The following is a 17,538-nucleotide window of genomic DNA, read 5'->3' as shown; positions in this document are numbered from 1 at the left end:
GGTTAGGGGATTATTCGAAAAGCCCATCTGTGCATTTCTCCGGCCTTGTCTCTTTGCCTCCCCTGTAGCAATCACTGGATGTCTCATTGGAAGCCAGTCACAGAATATAGCGAAAATATGGAGAGAAATGTAGGCAAAACTGCAGGAAAAGAGTCACCATTGCCAACACAGAGTGTCATCACTGTTCTGATGTGAATCGGTTCTTTGTGTACATTGTAAGTCTATTGTAAGACGGCAAGAGGTGCCGGTAGAGGTTATACATAAGGGGAACTAACTTGTGCATACTGAACATGGAGATCCCAGTGAGAACTTTAATTTGCAGTATAAATATATAAAATATTGTTTGGAATTTGTTCATTTATGCTTTTATTCTTGATTTTATAGAACATCATTTTAACCAGAATTGTTCCTTATCCCCAAAGGCTCAGAAAATTCCGCTTTTTCCCCCATACGAATTCCACTAGGTTCTTAATCACCCTAAAATAATATCTAGGAACCACCATGGTTTTTTTTTTAGTTTTTTTTTTTAGTTTTTCCATTCATTCTGTTCACATTTTTATTTTCTCCACCTGTGTGTGTGTCCCACGCATGACCTGCTACCAGATTTCCCTGTGCAGAGTGTAGTGGCAGAGCGAAGGCCCGAGTCGTGTGGTAAGAGTTCACCATGGGGGTGTGCGCACGTGTGTGTGATCAGGTGCCTGTGTGTGTGTGTGTGCGTTTGCTGTGGTGTTTCCTCTCCATTTCCCTCTCCTTTTGCCTGCCAGCCTTCCCACACTCCCCTGCCCCGGTGGTGCTCGGTTCTTTCCCTTTATACATGTTCCCTATGTAGAGCAACCCCCCACCCCCCCCCCAAAAAAAGAACGAAACAACTGGAAGCTAATGTAACAGGTCGGCCTGAGGTCTTTACAGAATCCTAACCGATATCCTTCCTTGTTAGCAACGTTAGCATTTTGAGGAAAACTGTTCTTGTAATTACTTTCACTGGTGTGTTTAAAGCCGAAGCTCTGCATTTTTACGTTGTGGGGTATCTAAGGCCAGTGGTCTATCATGCATAATGGCTTGAATTGCACCTTACCAGGCCCTGCTACGACTTCCTGTCACCAGTCCTGCCTCCTAAGCCATCTCGGTTTTTCAATCGTTATAGATTAGAAAAAACTTAACACCTCTAAAAACTGTTATTTGGAAACTTGCATTAGCCCGCATAAGACTGATTGATTAGACAAAAAAACAGACTGTTTTGGCTTTGAATCATTCTTAGTTATACTAGACATTTATCCACCATTTGTACGATGATGAGTGTCGAGCATCTTTCTGCACTTTCACAATGAGAATGGATTTACCCACCAATTACTCACAGAGAAGTAAGAATAGTTAGTAGTTATAGGTGCAAGTCACAGTAAATACTGGATGTCTTCCATAGGTGGAACTAATAGGCTATTTACTTTACAGTCATATGTCAATGGCTGCATTCTGAAGTTAGCTGGCTTACTATACTGGAGTCCTGTACCTTCTGTCTGTTGTGGTGAATTTTACTGGCCTCTCTTGTGAGTGGTCTAGTTTTGACATGTTCTGACAGAATTTTTATTATTAGACATTTATGCTGCAAGTGCACACATGAATACATTTGTGCAAGCAGTTATAAATACTCTCCACACCGATGTGTGTGTTCAGATATGCACAAAATATCTATACGTTTCATGTCATTTTTTACTCATGAAAGACAACACTGGAAAGTTACATTTGTGCACTAAACAAGTTACTGTCATTCACGTGACTCTGAGTACCAAAACCTATACATGCACAGCTCCACATACCTTTGGCTTTGTACTAAATCACACAGGGTCACCATTTTGCCCTGTAGTCACAGCAAAAACATCCCTTAAAACCTCGCCTGCTGCATGATTTTATTGTGTGAGCGTACTTGCGTTGTTGTCGTTGTTTTAAAATGTTAGTGCGTTACTGATGACTAGAAGTTCTCAGGGGTGCTTTGTTCAGCAGTACATTCATATCTACAAGCACTAAATACTCCAGTTACTCTAGAAGTCAGTTGGCTGCTGCTTTATTGGCGCACAACAAGTTCTCTGTCTGCCACTGTTTCCGGCAAATACGCTTGCATTCTTAAGGTATTTTAAAACTACTGTGTAGATTGTCTGCGTGGGAGCGGCTGTGCGCGTGCATGCGTGTGTGCAGGCCTGGGGTGCGCTCTGTAATGGGAAGGCTGTAGGCTGGTGCCCAGGGTCTTGAGGGGAAGCACTTTGGGCCCTGTTTTCTCCACTGACCTCCTCCATGCTGTTGACTAAGATGGTGGCTTTACCGGAGACCTTCCTGGCAGCCACTCTCTCCATTAATTCTCTCTCTCTCTCTCTCTCTCTCTCTCTCTCTCTCTCTCTCTCTCTTTCAGGGCTCGTTCAGCGGTGTGTTATCATCCAGAAAGATGAGAATGGCTTTGGGCTAACAGTGAGCGGAGATAACCCTGTATTTGTACAGCTCGTCAAAGAAGGTAACATGCAGATCCTCAGCATTTCGGTAGTGGCTGTCAGACACCTTTTAACACCACACGCACACGTTTACTCAATCTCTCTCACGTACACTTTCTTCACTTGTTTGAAGATGCTCTGCTGTTATCTGTCTGATAATTTCTTTTAGATTTCATGTTTTCTTTTGCTGTGCAAGACTGCATCCAAAATCTCTCTTTCTCTCTGTGTCGCTGACAGATGGAGCGGCAATGCGAGCTGGTGTTCAGACTGGTGACAGAATTATTAAGGTAAGATTTTCTCCTACTTAATCAAAGCTGTACCTCTGTAGGCTGTGTGACATAAAGTGTGTGTGGTGTCCTGTCCTGTTGCATAACATTCAGTCAAGTTTCTGTGTTAACGAGATAGTCAGACTGCACAGACATGTCGGGCAGACAAACTCGCCAGATGTCTGCTGCCTCCTGGGGTGGTCTGGTCACCAGTGTGCCCCCTTCTGGCCAATTGTGGAAAGCCATATTTAGTGTGTTGCCAAGGTTGAACTAGGGCTGCATGCTTTGCAGACCCTGCGCTGTGATTAGATTATGAGTCGTGATATGCGTTGGGCTGTATTAAAAATGCAGTGCTGACCCGTTGATGTGATACACTCGCAGATTTGCCTGTACCATTTTTTTTCCTAAAATCAATAAAAGTGTTAAATGTGTTAGCAATAAGATACAGGCCACAATCTTTAGACCTGCATGCTTTTATTTTAGCATTTGATTCAGCTATGTTTAGGACAGTCTTAATCCTAGCCATAAATAAATCACCTTTTAAATTAATCATTTTTCATTTACATTTTACAGGTCAATGGGACGTTAGTAACACATTCGAATCATGTAGAAGTTGTGGAGTTAATAAAGTGTAAGTACCCCATCACCAGTACTGAAAGTCAATCTTAAGAGGAATCATGTACAATTGTACAATAGTAGTAGTGCTACAGCATTCCCCAAACCTAATGTTATAAGGATTAGAGGATCTTTTAATGTTGAGCCAACATTGGCATGACAGTTAGGTTCAGTGCGTGGTTTCTGTTTGGTAAATGAGTCAGGGAGTTGTATGATCTTGTTCTCTCACTGCTGTGGTTATGTTTGGGCACAGCGGGCTCCTATGTAGCACTGACTGTGTTGGGGAGACCCCCGGGCCTGGCCCAGATCCCCCTGTCAGAAGGTGAGGGTGATGGAGGCCCCGTCTCCTCCCTAAGCTCCCCGCACTCGCCGGGCCCCACAGCTGCGGAACGCTCCACCTCCACCAGCCCCTCGGACCGCGTCACTTCTCCACTGCCTGTATGGGTGAGGATGCTCTTCCTTTAACTTCCTTCAACTCACTTTCTCCTGCTCTTATCCTGCAGACTGAGTCCTTTTTCAGGCTTTACACATCTCTCTGTTCCATGTCTCTTAGTCTTGCGTGCTCTCTCTCTCTCTCTCTCTCTCTCTCTCTCTCTCTCTCTCTCTCTCTCTCTCTCTCTCTCTCCCCGGTCTCTCAGTTTATTCTCACACTTGTTTATCCCTGCCCACTGCCACGTCTGACATCATTTCCCCTTTTCCTCCTTTGTGTCCATCTTTCTCTTGCACTGTTTTACCGAACCTCTGCTAACCACAAAGTCACTTTCAATTTCATTCCCGCTGGTGTCCTGCCCACATATGTCTGTGAAGCAATGACCTGTGGCTGATCAGACTTTTCTTGCTCGGTGCTTGTCTGTGTGGCCTCCCAGGAGGAGAAGAACCCGGTGTACAATCAGAAGGTCGACATCCTTCAGAAGATGTTGACCAAGGAACAGCAGGAGTTGCAGGTCAGTGTTGCACAGTCACCACGGACCCTAAACGGGGAGCCTGGGTGTGGCTCCTGCAGAGCAGATGAGTACTCAAGTCGTTATGGTGAGGACACTGGAAGAGAAAGCAGAACAACTGAAGCTATTTTTGCCATCTTTGTCATTTGGTTATGTCCATGTTCCTTCAAGGTGTGTGTGTGTGTGTGTGTGTGTGTGTGTCCGCACACACACACACACACACACACACACACACACACACACACACACACACTTACTTTCACATCCCCCTTCATTGGGAACAGATAAAAGCATGTGTGAATGCACACATGTACACCCACTCAGTTGTAGCTGAATGTTTCCAAACGCGCACTGTCATCTGTGTGTGAATGGTAGGCTATGAAAGAGGAGTACAGCAGGAACCCTACCCCCAAACTACTGAAGGAAATCCAGGAAGCCAAGAAGCACATTCCCCTACTCCAGGGCCAGCTCAGCAAGGCCACTGGGGCTGCACAGGTATGCTCGCATGCACCCACTACAACAGGTATACGCGCAGGTGCACATACCGGCCAGCTCACCACGTTCAAATTTGTACATTTCGTTAATAGACTCATTAGCCAACATGTGTGCTTTAGTTGAGCTGACGTTCATTCAGGTCTCAGGGTCAGTTTTACAGTTGTCTTCTCAATCGACCTGGCTAAAATAGATCTGCATGGTAGAAACCTTCAAGCCGATGGTTCTAATACAGCTCAGAGTGTTTGTGTGTGTGTGTGTGTGTGTGTGTGTGTGTTTGTGTGTGTTGATGTGGGTGGGTGTTTCTACAGGATGGCTCCCTCTCTCCCAAACTGTTAGAAGGCGAGGTGGAAGATGGGGGTGGATTAGGGAACATGGACCCTCTTTTGCCATGGCAACCCGACTCCAACACAGAATCATCCTGGAGTAACAACACCCTAACACCGGTTAGCAGCTGCTGCATATGACACTTCCTGTACAGCACTAGTCTCGATTAACTTGCCCAATTTAGAAAAAGGATGTGAGATCACCCTGTATTTGTATTTAGCATTGAGTTTGTCTACATGAATATTGTCAGTAGATCATGCATATACTGTCAAATTCATGTTTTTCTAGAGATTTTAATGTGTCTCTCAATGTTTAAATGCTTCTCTCCCCAGGTCACCCCGAGTCCTGTCCCAGAAAGTCCGTACCAAAGAGAGCCCCTGTGCCACAGCCCAAAGAGCACGCCACGTGACAGCCTCAACTCCTGCCCCTCCCCTGACGCTGACGACGCCGCCGACCTGGTGAGCCTCTGCTTTCTCCCAGCCTCACCTCCTTTTCTGTAGATTTCTGATGCCACTAACCCATGGACCTGCTGCTTCGACAGGACTCCAACTCCCAGTCCAGCGTGGGGAGCCCCTCCTCCCGCCTGCCGCCACACATCATTGGTGCTGAAGATGATGACTTTGACACTGAGCAGGAGCAGGTGAGAGTTCAGTTCAGATTTTTTCACGCAGCGCTTTTGACGAACCTGAGCTTGACACAAAACGACAAACCCATCCCCCTCTGGGTGACAGTCTAGAGTGGATGTAGATATCAAAAGCTATTGAATTCCAGTGTAATTACCCAGGTGAAAGTCATGAGCTGTTATCTGTGAGGCCGTGGTTAGTGTTTCAGTGCTGGTGTTAGGGGTTAGGGTTAGGCTGTCTTGGGCAGCTCTCCTGGCTTGTGTGACTTTTCTCTAGAGCTGTTCTGACATGTGCATTTAAAAAGAGTGATCGCTGTGTGTGTGCCTTCTTGTCCAGTTTGTCTTGTGTGTTATAGAGATTTTGATAAGGTGATTCCTAAAGAATGTAGCTATATGTTCTATATCGCTGACCACAGAAAAGGTGGGGGGATGAGTGATTCAAATCTTTTATGCTGTTTTGATATTGTGCACCCTCTCTGTGTCTCTCTCTCGTGCTCTCGCTCTCTCTCTCTCTCGCGCTCTCGCTCTCTCTCTGACTCCCCCCTCGCATTCACTCCTAGATGAATGGCCAGTGGAGCTGTTTTCAGACCGTCGAGCTGTTGAAGTCTCGGCCTGCTCACCTCGCAGCCTTCCTGCATCACGTGCTCTCTCAGTTTCAGTTCGACCCTGCACCTTTGGTACGAGCCACTTATCACCTACCCTCCGATCAACCCTCCCTCAGGCTTTAACACTTTCCTTTCACTTATAATGGGAAACAAATTTGGATTCGTTAAGAAGCCTCTTTGATTCATTGTTCACAGAACTTGCTTATATTGTTTCAAGTTTCGGTCTACGCCAGTGGTGTTATCATTTGGGTCACCCTGCAGTCTTTAATAGGGAACAGCTGTGTCTCAGGTCACACATGGCTTTCCACGAGGTTTCAACTTCAACCTGGCAAGTTGTGAATCCCAGTACACTAGAGGCCTGCACTCTTAACTGCTCAGTTACATTTTCAGCCCACTGATTGACAGCTGATCCAGCCAGACAGATCATGAGGGCATCTGTCAGAACTTGGGTGGGATTTTGAGTTGTTCACTGATATTGGCAGGATTTATGTAATCCTGCCAAATGCACCTCATGAAATGTGTAGCTCCAGGTTAAAGAATCCCAGATGATGAAAGACTCTGAAGGACTTCCTAGCATCTGGTTAAAAAAGAGTAATCCTTTATTAACACCTTTTTATTAAAAAAAATAAACAAACAAATATTCCTTTTTTTTCTTTCACTTCAAACAGTCAAATACATTAGATATTTGCATAGCATTTTGGCATATCTGATTAAAAAAAAAAGATCTTGCCTTCTGTTCCATGACCCTGTGTGAGATTGAGAGATCGTGGTTATTTGTCCTGTAGCTGTGCTACCTCTACGCTGAGCTCTACAAACACAGCAGCTCCAAAGAGACGCGTCGCTTGTTTTTGGACATCCACACATTCTTCATGGATCGAACAGCGGTGAGCACACACATTCAAGCACACAGACCTGCGTGCGTGCGCGCGCACACACACACACACACACACACACACCATTGTGGGATGGCCATGTAGCTAAGATCATCTCTGGTTTTGCTTCCGTACAGCACCTGAAAGTAGTGGTGCCAGACTCTATCTCAGCTGATCTGGGTAAGCTTGCGTTGTTTGCCTTTGGTTTATAAACATCTCTCTCTCTATAAGGTATTTTTTCGTGATGATCAGTCAGCATGTGCTTGGGTGTGACAGAGAGTTTCAGGTGTCTGTCTTGAGTGCAGACTCTATCTTTCCATTATCTCTGCATGTATATAAAGATGGAACTATTGGTTAAGCGTAACAAGCATGAACCTGCCTTAATCTGTGTTCAGTAAATATGGCAAATGAGTAGATACTAAGCCATTTAATATACAATGGGCCAGTTTCGGTTGTCTTTGTATTATGAATCATCAGAGGAGTGTGGGTGTGTGTGTGTGTGCTCATACCTGTGTGCATGTGTGTGGGTGTGTGTCTGCGTCTGTGTTTGTGCACGTGTGCGTGTGTGTAGATCGAAGGAGACTTGATCTCATCCCAGAGGATGTTCAAAGACAGTATGTGCAGCAACTACAGGAAGCACTGCTTCCTGACATCCAGAAGCACCTGGAGGACTTCAGGTTGGTAACACACACATACATTCACACACCCCAGCATTTTGGATACTCTGTTAATAAAATTGTGTGCATGTTTACATGTGCACGTGTGTATATCCTGGAAAGTACACCTTAGTTTACATTTACAAAAACAAGAAGTGAAATGTATGGGTCTCCTGTGCGTGTGTGCGTGTGTTTCCAGGCAGAAGCGCAGTATGGGCCTAACCCTGGCCGAGGCCGAGCTGACACGGCTAGACACGGAGAGGCTGCGTGACCGTGTGGCCCTGGAGAGGGAGCGCTCGTGCGCCGAGCACATCATGGTCAAGCTCGAGGACATGCTGTGAGTGTGCTGCATCGCTACAGTCCAGCAGCCGGCGGGCACACACACACGCGCACACACACACACACACACACACACACACACACACACACACGCACCCCACTGCATGTGCCTGCTTGCGTGATCTTAGCTCAGGGATTCTAAAGTTACGCCCTCGCTCAGGTTTGCAGTGGAGTAGAGGCACACCCCCTGATAGAAAGACTACAGATGAAACATTCATAGGTGATGGTTCAAATAGTTGCTCTCTCTACTAGTGTGTTTTGTTCAGACAAAAGCATTCTTTACAGTACATGGTGTACACGCCCACCACCCTAATCTGGTGGCCTTTCTGCGATCACAGTGCTCTTGCACTGTGGGGTGTTAAGTCGACTCTAGACCAGGCCCAGGGCCCTGTGAATCTGGACAGGTTTTATGCAGTTGTCACACTGGCTGCTGTTGAATTTGTTTGCCTGGAGGTCACTTTGCACTGACACAGCACAGAGGGGTGAAGGGATCAGATGGCACTTAGCCTAGCACAGCCGGTGCGGAGCCAACTGTGAGCTCCAGCAGAACCAATCAGAATGGCATTTAAAAAGCTTTCCAAGTTCTGGCACACTCTCTGTTTTCCCAGCTCGAACAACCCTCCCAACCCTTGTGAAGAGCTTCCTAATGTAACTGGGTCAGGTTGCATTGGGATCTTGCAGTGTGGGGACCTGGGAGCTCCTCTAGCTCACCTGGCAGAGCAGGTAGTTTGGTGCTAGAGACACCAAAGTTGTGAGTGTGACATGTACTGTCACACTGATAAATACGTAAGTCACTCTGGCAACACTCTCGCCTCTGCCAAATGCTGTAAATGCGAATGAAGTGGATCCTGACTGTATCAGAGAAAAGGGGCAAGTGGAGAGTGACACAGGCTTTGTAGCCTGGCCACTGTAGAAGACCAGCAGGGGTGGGTGTGTGGCCACTGTAGAAGACCAGCAGGGGTGGGTGTGTGGCCACTGTAGAAGACCAGCAGGGGTGGGTGTGTGGCCACTGTAGAAGACCAGCAGGGGTGGGTGTGTGGCCACTGTAGAAGACCAGCAGGGGTGGGTGTGTGGCCACTGTAGAAGACCAGCAGGGGTGGGTGTGTGGCCACTGTAGAAGACCAGCAGGGGTGGGTGTGTGGCCACTGTAGAAGACCAGCAGGGGTGGGTGTGTGGCCACTGTAGAAGACCAGCAGGGGTGGGTGTGTGGCCACTGTAGAAGACCAGCAGGGGTGGGTGTGTGGCCACTGTAGAAGACCAGCAGGGGTGGGTGTGTGGCCACTGTAGAAGACCAGCAGGGGTGGGTGTGTGGCCACTGTAGAAGACCAGCAGGGGTGGGTGTGTGGCCACTGTAGAAGACCAGCAGGGGTGGGTGTGTGGCCACTGTAGAAGACCAGCAGGGGTGGGTGTGTGGCCACTGTAGAAGACCAGCAGGGGTGGGTGTGTGGCCACTGTAGAAGACCAGCAGGGGTGGGTGTGTGGCCACTGTAGAAGACCAGCAGAGGGGTGGGTGGGCGTGCGTGCGTGGCCACTGTGGAAGGCCAGCAGACAGCAGTGTGCTCTGTCCTTTCAGACACTGACAATAAAATCTAAAATCTAGATCTTTATTTATGCACAGAGCCACAATGTATATCTTACAGAAAAGAGAAGTAAAACTTGTGTGTCTGTGTGTTCTCACAGGTTGCCGTCATCGGCTACGGAAGAGGAGAAGTGGTAAGGGGAATTCACTTTACCTTTCACATTACGTCAGTCCCACAATACCAGCAAGTCACTGGTGTATGAATATTCTGTTAGCCTCATTGGCTGCACCTTCCACAACACCTCTCATACAACAGCTGATTACAGCTACCAGTTAAAAAGCATAGCTCTTCTTCCTGATGCCTCTTCTCTGAAGAGCTCATTACAGACAGCAGCCAGCTGCAAGTGCATGACCACTGCCTACTGCTGTGGGGCAGTGTATATTGAATATTGTGCAGCATGTGATCCTTCCATGTCCCATACGGTGCGCATGCTGGAATGGTGTCGGCACGTGTGTTTGCGTGCACGTGAGGGTTTTGTACGCAGCCAGATGGCCGAAGACCGAGGAAGCTCGTGCGGCTCACAACAGAAGGTGGCAGGGATTATTGGTGCGCTAGTATAAGGTGGCGGCTACCACGGAGTCCTACTTGTCCACGGCCAGTTGCTAGGGCTTGTGGGGGGAAGAAGATGTTGTTTTCTTGCTCCCCCTGCTGGACAAAAATGGGGAAAACGGTCTCATTTCCCAACCTACAGATACACATGCGTCAAGTATAGATTCAGGCCGCATTTGTACCTGTAATGGAAAGTGAATACAGAATGCCAAGAGGATTTATGTTTTACTCTCAGTATCCCTGTATTTGAATTCCTTAGCAGATGTCTTAGTATTGCCTTCAATATTATTTGTCATACCTCTGTATTGTCTAAGTTTATTATTGTTCATGTCCTTTGGACATGTCTGTGTGACAGATGCTCTTTTTGTAACACAGCTGGAACATTCTCTCCCCCCCCCGCCCCTCTCTCAGTACCACCATGCAGTACGTTATCCTGTCCTACATGAAGCATCTCGGGGTGAAAGTGAAGGAGTCTCGGGGACTCGAGCCTAAACCCAAGCGCATCAACTTTCTGCCCAAAATCAAGGTAGAAGCCCAGCACGCGGCCCATCGGAGCTGCCTTCACTTTCCAATGCTGCTGATGGCTCGGTCGCGGCCGCTCACGCCCATGTTCTGCTCTGTTCACCACCAGCCCAAACAGAAGACCATACGGGCGGAGAAGGACAGCAGCGTCGGCAGCGGCGGTGTGGAGGAGAAGGTGAAAAAGCCTCGCTTCCACAGCATCCTCAGCCGGCCCAGCAGGATCGACACTGCTGCCAGTAAGCCACCCCCGCCTGTTTGGCGCTCACGCCCACACTAAGCTTCCGTGGTCATAAATAGCACCACCTATTTATGGGTCCCAAAGCCTTTTAGAGTTTGAGACATGCCCAAAGACCTGAGACTCCATTGTGTGGATGGAATGAATGCCAGATATAAGGTGCTGACAGGGGGGCTCAGCTCTGAAGATAATAACTGCGTTCGGTTCAGCTGCACTGCACTGTAGCGAAGTCGGAGGCTCAAGGCATTATGATGGCAGCAGGTCTGAGGTCAGCGTCCTGCCTCGGCAGGATGGAACGGGTGTCCTGAGGAAGTGCCTGTCTGGGGCACCCAGGAGCGGCTTCCTGTTTGCTCCCATAGATGCAGCGCTGTTATACATGACTGCTGTGCCATATCCTTTCCTAAACGAAGCACTGAAATGCAGTTCCCAAGACATGAAAGATTTCCCTATTTTTTGGGAAAAATCTAAAGTATTTGTTGTCAGTTATGGGATGTTGATTGCATAGATTAGAGGACCTGTATATCCCTGTGTAAAGGGCGCCATCTCCCAACCTTGACCAACATTTGGAACACCACGATTCTGTGAAGGTTAACCTGAGAAGCAGTGAAATTTAACTAACCTCACTCTCTTTTTCAGTCACCAAGGCCATTGAGCAGAACAAACCCCGGCCACAGAAGCAGCCCCCTCAGACTGCCCCAGGACCAGCCGAGCCGTCTGACCCCCCGCTGCCGCCGTCGGCCCGCACACGGGGCGCCCCGCTTACCGCTGCACCGGAAGCCGCCGCCTACGTTGCCTCCCCTCCCCACAGCGCTCCCGCCACCCAGGGCCCCGACAGCGGCCCCAGAGAGCCCGACACGGGTGAGACCGGCTCGGCTTGCTCCTCGTGCCTCCCCCTGATGGTTCACTCTTACACCGGAGTCTTCAGCTATCTCTTCATCTGCCCCCCCATGCAGGCGGACCCCCCTCTGCGATGCTCAGACTCGGAGACAGCGCCCCACCAATCGAAGGCCAGGACTCCGCTTCCTCAGGCACACACTTTGACTTTAGCTCCTGTGCCCTGGACCACCAGGAGGAGGAGCTTGAAGCAGAGAGGTAGGTCGCCATCCACCTTCCTTTTTATCAAGTGACTGGAAAAAATAGTCTCAAAATAGTATCTTTTCCTTTAGCTTTGACTCTCTCCTAGTTGGTGTTCTTTTTACCCATGCTGCATAGCAATTCAAATGAATAAAAATCAACTGCGGCAGCTTCCAGACACCCTCATTCCAGATGATGTCATGGAAGGAATAAGCACAATTTTCCAGATTGGCTCTAAGCCGATTACAGAGAGATACTCGCCACTGGTTAGAAATCTCCCTGCAGGGGCAGCCGCTGGGTTCCAGGTCAGGGGGGATGGGCTGTGGTTGGTGGGATTCGGGGGGTTGGCTGACCTGTGGTGTGTCTTCCTTGCAGGATCTTGGACGGAGGCACGCCCCGGCCACTCAGGAGGTAAGTAGCATTTTACCCTTAGAGTCAGCATGCCATACAATTGCTAACGGAGTTCCATTTTTTTTTGATGGAGTAAGATAGTGTAGCATGTACAGTGTTTGCGTAAGATGAGCCAGCAGAACTCCGAGGGCTCTGTCTGTCTCCCAGCTGGCCGTTGGCACATACTCTCCTCTGCAGTTACACCCTTACACGTGGCAATGACTGTTTGGTTTGTCTTGGATGTACACTATTGCTTTGCATGATATCCGTGTGTGTGTGTACATTCGTGTGCACGCTGTAGGATGGAGCTTCTGAGCTCAGGGGAGGTGCAGAGCGAGGATGACCAGGGTACTGAGGTGGAGGCCGAGCTGGACCCCCCCCACTGGCAGACGCTGGTTAGCAGGGACGTCCTGGCGCAGCTGCCCCCACATGAGATCAAGAGGCAGGAGGTCATTAACGGTCAGTACCTTCCTCACACGTGCACGTGTACACACAGCCCAAGACCATGAGATAAGGGTGTATACATGTGCAACAGGTCTTTTTGCAGACTCCAGAATTTCATGGGTGTTGTTTCATAGTTAGAATATCTTCGCTGTTCAAAAGTGGGGAAAAAAACTCCAAAAATGGAAAAGAGAAAAGATAACAAACGTAATAATAAATAAGAGTAGGTGTGCATGTCTGTGGTTGTGCCCACACCTGGTTTACCATACATTCATGACGCACCGTGACACCAGCCACTCTCAGGCCTGTGTGGCGTATGTCTCCGTCGTTGGGCTTCTCTGACACTCTCTCGCCTGGCCTCCCCCTCCTCCCACCTCCCAGAGCTCTTCTACACGGAGCGTGCCCACCTCCGCATGCTGAAGGTACTGGAGAACGTCTTCTACCAGAGGATGAGCCGAGAGGCCGTCCTGCCCCCCGGCGACATCAAGAACATCTTCACCAACCTGGAGGAGATCGTCCTGCTGCACGGTAAGCCATTACCAAGGTTGGTCTGACCGTGTGCTGCGGGAGAGAGGCTCACAGGCCATGGAAGAAACTGCTGGCGGTTGGCACAGTACAAGCACGGTTTGGCTGTTGTGACCTGGCTCTTTCCTTCTCCAGCATCCATAATGGAGCAGATGACAGCTGTCCGGAAGAATAATGACGCTGCAGTCATAGACGTTATAGGAGACGATCTGCTCTCCTGGGTGAGAAATGCCTACTTCAGTGCACCATTGAGTCTGAATTTAATCAGGCTTTTTTTCCCTCCTTAACTAGCAAGAATGTACTTTACTGTGGATCGCAGGTACTGGTATCAATAAAGGCTGAAGTCAATTGGGTGTGTGTGTGGGTGTCTGCGTGTGTTTGTGCGCGTTTTATTTTTTTTTATTTCTGTCTTCCTGCTCCGCAGTTCAGTGGTGCAGAAGAAGAGAAGATCAAGCTGGCTGCAGGCACCTTCTGCAGTAACCAGCCCTTTGCCCTCGAGCTCATCAAGAGCAGGCAGAAGAAAGACCAGCGTTTCGCCTCCTTCGTGCAGGTCAGAGTCAGAAGACGCACACGCATGCGCACAGTGCCCATTGAAGCAGAAGGTTATTGTGGTCATGAACGTAAAGGAAATAAGTTCAAGTTCGGTTTATTTAATAAGTTCCTGGGTGTGAGGTAGCTCATGCGAGCTGGTCCTCCACTATTCTTCATTTGTACTTGGCTACTTTCAGAGGTCTAAAAGTCATATCAGTCATATCAATCATTCCTTTGTGTGTGGTATTATTGGAAAGATCTGTATCATGCCTCTTGTCACTCACTGGGCATGGAAGTACCGAGAGCCTGACGAACAGCAGTGAATTTGTGTGTGCACACGTGCATTACAGGAGGCGGAGAGTAATCGGCAGTGCCGCCGGCTGCAGCTGAAGGACATTATTCCTGTAGAGATGCAAAGGCTCACCAAATACCCCCTTCTGCTGGAAAACATCGCCAAATATACGGGTACCACACCCCTCTGACTTCTCTCGCTGTCCTGCCCCAGGCACACCTCTCACTCCTGACCGCTCCCCCACAAACGCCAAGTTCACGTTAGCGTGCGCACGTTTCTCCCCACAGATGACGCCGAGGAGAAGAGTAAGGTGAAACTCGCCGGCGAGTGTTGCCGGAAGATTCTCAACCACGTCAACCAGGAGGTGAAGGAGGCTGAAAATAAGCAGGTGAGTGCCTCGCTCCCCACTGGGCCCAGGAGAAAACGTTATAACCACGCCCCATAGCCGAACAGAGCTTCACTTGCCTGGGTCTCTCTTTTTGCATGTTTCCTCCTCAGAGATTAGAGGACTACCAGAGAAGGCTGGATCTCTCCTCCTTGAAGCAAAGTGAATATCCCATGATTGCGGAGTTTAAGGCAGGAACCCTTTTACTCTTTACCTCAGCAACGTGTAGAATGATTTTATCGGATTAGATTTAAAGTTTCCTGACGGGTAGCTTGTTCCCCTGCAGAACCTCGATTTGACCAAAAGGAGGATGGTGCACGAGGGACCGCTCTCTTGGAAAGTGAACAAGGACAAGACTATTGGTTAGCGTTCCTTGAGCGTTTCAATACACCGATAACTGCATCGGTTCCTATTCTCACTTTCATTGTCATTTGGGATTGATTAAGCATGGGTATAGTACATGTGCAGGCAACACAGAACTAGCTTCTTTACAGCAAGCGTGACCTGCAGTGTCGTCTGTGTGTGTGTGTGTTCAGAGCTGTACACCCTCCTGCTGGAGGACATCCTGGTGCTCTTGCAGAGGCAGGATGAGAAACTGATCCTGAAGTGTCACAGTAAGAACCTGGCAGGCTCAGCAGACACCAAGCACACCTTCAGCCCCATCATCAAGCTCAGCACGGTGCTGGTGCGCTCCGTGGCCACTGGTGAGGCACGCCGCAGACACTAGCACCACAAAAGGACTGGAGTCGCAGTGCGCTCCTCAGCTACACCAGGTTTTTGTTCTATTCTAGCCTAGTAAAGAAGAGCTTAGCAGACTTTGTGCATGTGTCTGAGGTGCTGAAACAGGACAAAGACCTGGAGTGGCAGGGGTCCCCGCGGACTTGATTGAGTATCTCTGATTCAGAGCTTTCTCGCACTTAGACTGTTTAGATGTTTTTGAGTGTAGATTAAAAGCTCATTTTGTAATGCATCAAAAGTGATTTGTCAGTCAGTCAATGCTAAAACATCAGTTTGAAATATTCTGTTGGAACACTGAGGCTTATGGATTGATCCCAAGTCCCAGGGGTGGGAGAGAGAAATGGGCTAACTCACTGTTCCGGTGTGATGTTCACAGACAACAAGTCCTTCTTTGTGCTGTCCATGTCGGACAACGGGGCGCAGATCTACGAGCTGATGGCACAGACCGTATCTGAGCAAAGAACGTAAGTGTGGCCCTCTACGGCTGAGCAGGAACAGGGGGTGGGGGTGGGAGGCGGCACCAGGCTCGGAGCCTGGAGCCTGGAGATTGAGCTTATTGGAGCAAGATCCTACATGTAGGATCAGCTTGCCACAGGCAATGAAGGGCCAAAACTGATTTGGGTGATTTGCTCTTACTCTGTGGAGATCAGTTAGACAGGATGGCTGTGGAGAACAGTGTATACGAAGGGTCTTCACCCAGGAAAATTGATATATTCAACAGTTAAGAAAAGCCAAAAACGGACCAAATATCTTGATCCAAAATCCCGAATTCCCCTAACAGCTTCAGGTCAGCATGAGCAGTGTAAGCATTTTTGGATCAGGTTTTTTTTTTTTCCATGGATTCAGTGTATTCTGAAAACTCCTTTGATTCACGGTTGTTGTTTTTTTTTGTGGTTGTCTAGGTGGCAGGACCTCATCACCCAGAGTGCAGACTGTATGAAGACCAAACAGTTAAATATCATTCCTTTACCTCAGACTGAGTGAGTTGGACCTGCATACATTTAAAATTTAATATCATTAACAGCGCATCGATGACGTGTGATTGTGTGTATTAGTTTGATTTTGTATTGTGGTGTCTTTGGTTTGCGTATGACATATGGCCTCTCTGCAGTGGGGAGCGAGATGCCGTCGAGGAGATGAACTCCAGCGTGCCGAAAATGAACAAAGATCCAGACCGCATCTCTACTGGAAGCACCCAGTCTCCAGGCATGCAGTTACTGCCAGCTTGCACAGTTCCATTAGCGTAATGGAATCTATTTAGCCTAGTGTTCCTATGTTAGGTTGGAGTGAAGTAGATATGGCTTTCTGTTGCTGTCCCCAGATAAAGACACCACCTCATGCTCAGAGGTTTTGCCGGATCGCACGACTGGAACCAATCCATTCGAGAGTAAATCCGAGGATGAGGGTGAGGAGGAGGGCTCACCCCGGGGTCGTGAGGAGGACGAGGAAGAGGAAGAGGAGGAAGAGGAGGCATTCCTGGCCGACAGGCTCCCGTTCCTGAAGCAGCGATCGCGACAGGCCATCGCTATCGAAGAGAAGGATCTGGAGGCTTTTGAGACGCCTCTGCTGAGGGCCGACGAAGGCCTCCAAACCCGTGAGAGGACATTCTCTAACAAAAACATTTGTTCTTATGAGATTTCAGCTCTGGAGTCTTTGCTTCGATTTTGGCTTTTTACTACTGGTTATAATTTGTGCAATCTTATATCCACCCTTCCTCTCCCACTCTCTCACTCCCTCTTCCCCTGCATCAGTGGCTGCTTTGCGGCAGCTCCTGATCCATCACATGGCCACTCAGGACGACGGGGACCGAGGCCGAGAGCAGGGCGAGGGGTCAGCGCTCAGGCCAGGCACTGTGCAGGCCCCGGAGGAGAGTGCTGCCCCTGGTGGCTCGGTGGAGAATGGTGCACACAGGACCGATACTGCACAGGCCAGGGAAGAGAACTCTCACGAGCCGCTGTCTGGAGAAAGAGGATTTTTTGAGAATTCAGAGGACTATGGTGAGAAGATCAGATTTTTGTCTTGGGTTAGCCATCCTCTAGTCACTCGTCAGGGTTTTTGACGCAC

At 48.8% G+C, this 17,538-nt stretch overlaps 1 protein-coding gene across 3 annotated transcripts in view; it reads left to right on the top strand.

Annotated features, from left to right (window-relative positions):
• The window catches only part of arhgef12b (Rho guanine nucleotide exchange factor (GEF) 12b), a 46,391-nt gene that overhangs the window by 26,008 nt on the left and 2,845 nt on the right, over positions 1-17,538 (top strand). For 2 of the 3 annotated variants that reach the window (XM_035526950.1, XM_035526949.1), the window contains 34 exons: positions 2,402-2,500; positions 2,715-2,764; positions 3,317-3,374; positions 3,612-3,802; positions 4,225-4,302; positions 4,675-4,794; positions 5,103-5,237; positions 5,451-5,576; positions 5,660-5,758; positions 6,301-6,417; positions 7,131-7,229; positions 7,355-7,397; positions 7,789-7,894; positions 8,073-8,210; positions 9,893-9,925; positions 10,753-10,867; positions 10,973-11,099; positions 11,735-11,956; positions 12,052-12,190; positions 12,548-12,583; positions 12,864-13,021; positions 13,385-13,531; positions 13,664-13,749; positions 13,953-14,078; positions 14,410-14,524; positions 14,639-14,739; positions 14,850-14,927; positions 15,023-15,098; positions 15,273-15,440; positions 15,851-15,938; positions 16,377-16,454; positions 16,586-16,680; positions 16,796-17,068; positions 17,226-17,471. In XM_035526950.1, coding sequence (XP_035382843.1) covers positions 2,402-2,500; positions 2,715-2,764; positions 3,317-3,374; positions 3,612-3,802; positions 4,225-4,302; positions 4,675-4,794; positions 5,103-5,237; positions 5,451-5,576; positions 5,660-5,758; positions 6,301-6,417; positions 7,131-7,229; positions 7,355-7,397; positions 7,789-7,894; positions 8,073-8,210; positions 9,893-9,925; positions 10,753-10,867; positions 10,973-11,099; positions 11,735-11,956; positions 12,052-12,190; positions 12,548-12,583; positions 12,864-13,021; positions 13,385-13,531; positions 13,664-13,749; positions 13,953-14,078; positions 14,410-14,524; positions 14,639-14,739; positions 14,850-14,927; positions 15,023-15,098; positions 15,273-15,440; positions 15,851-15,938; positions 16,377-16,454; positions 16,586-16,680; positions 16,796-17,068; positions 17,226-17,471 — 3,966 coding nt within the window. The remainder of the gene's footprint in view (positions 1-2,401; positions 2,501-2,714; positions 2,765-3,316; positions 3,375-3,611; positions 3,803-4,224; positions 4,303-4,674; positions 4,795-5,102; positions 5,238-5,450; positions 5,577-5,659; positions 5,759-6,300; positions 6,418-7,130; positions 7,230-7,354; positions 7,398-7,788; positions 7,895-8,072; positions 8,211-9,892; positions 9,926-10,752; positions 10,868-10,972; positions 11,100-11,734; positions 11,957-12,051; positions 12,191-12,547; positions 12,584-12,863; positions 13,022-13,384; positions 13,532-13,663; positions 13,750-13,952; positions 14,079-14,409; positions 14,525-14,638; positions 14,740-14,849; positions 14,928-15,022; positions 15,099-15,272; positions 15,441-15,850; positions 15,939-16,376; positions 16,455-16,585; positions 16,681-16,795; positions 17,069-17,225; positions 17,472-17,538) is intronic. The other variant, XM_035526951.1, reaches the window with a different exon arrangement.

Source organism: Electrophorus electricus, chromosome 6 (genome assembly GCF_013358815.1).
Source record: "Electrophorus electricus isolate fEleEle1 chromosome 6, fEleEle1.pri, whole genome shotgun sequence".
NCBI lineage: Eukaryota > Metazoa > Chordata > Actinopteri > Gymnotiformes > Gymnotidae > Electrophorus > Electrophorus electricus.
The sequence above is the reverse complement of the archived record's forward strand: the minus strand, read 5'-3'. Positions and strand labels throughout refer to the sequence as shown.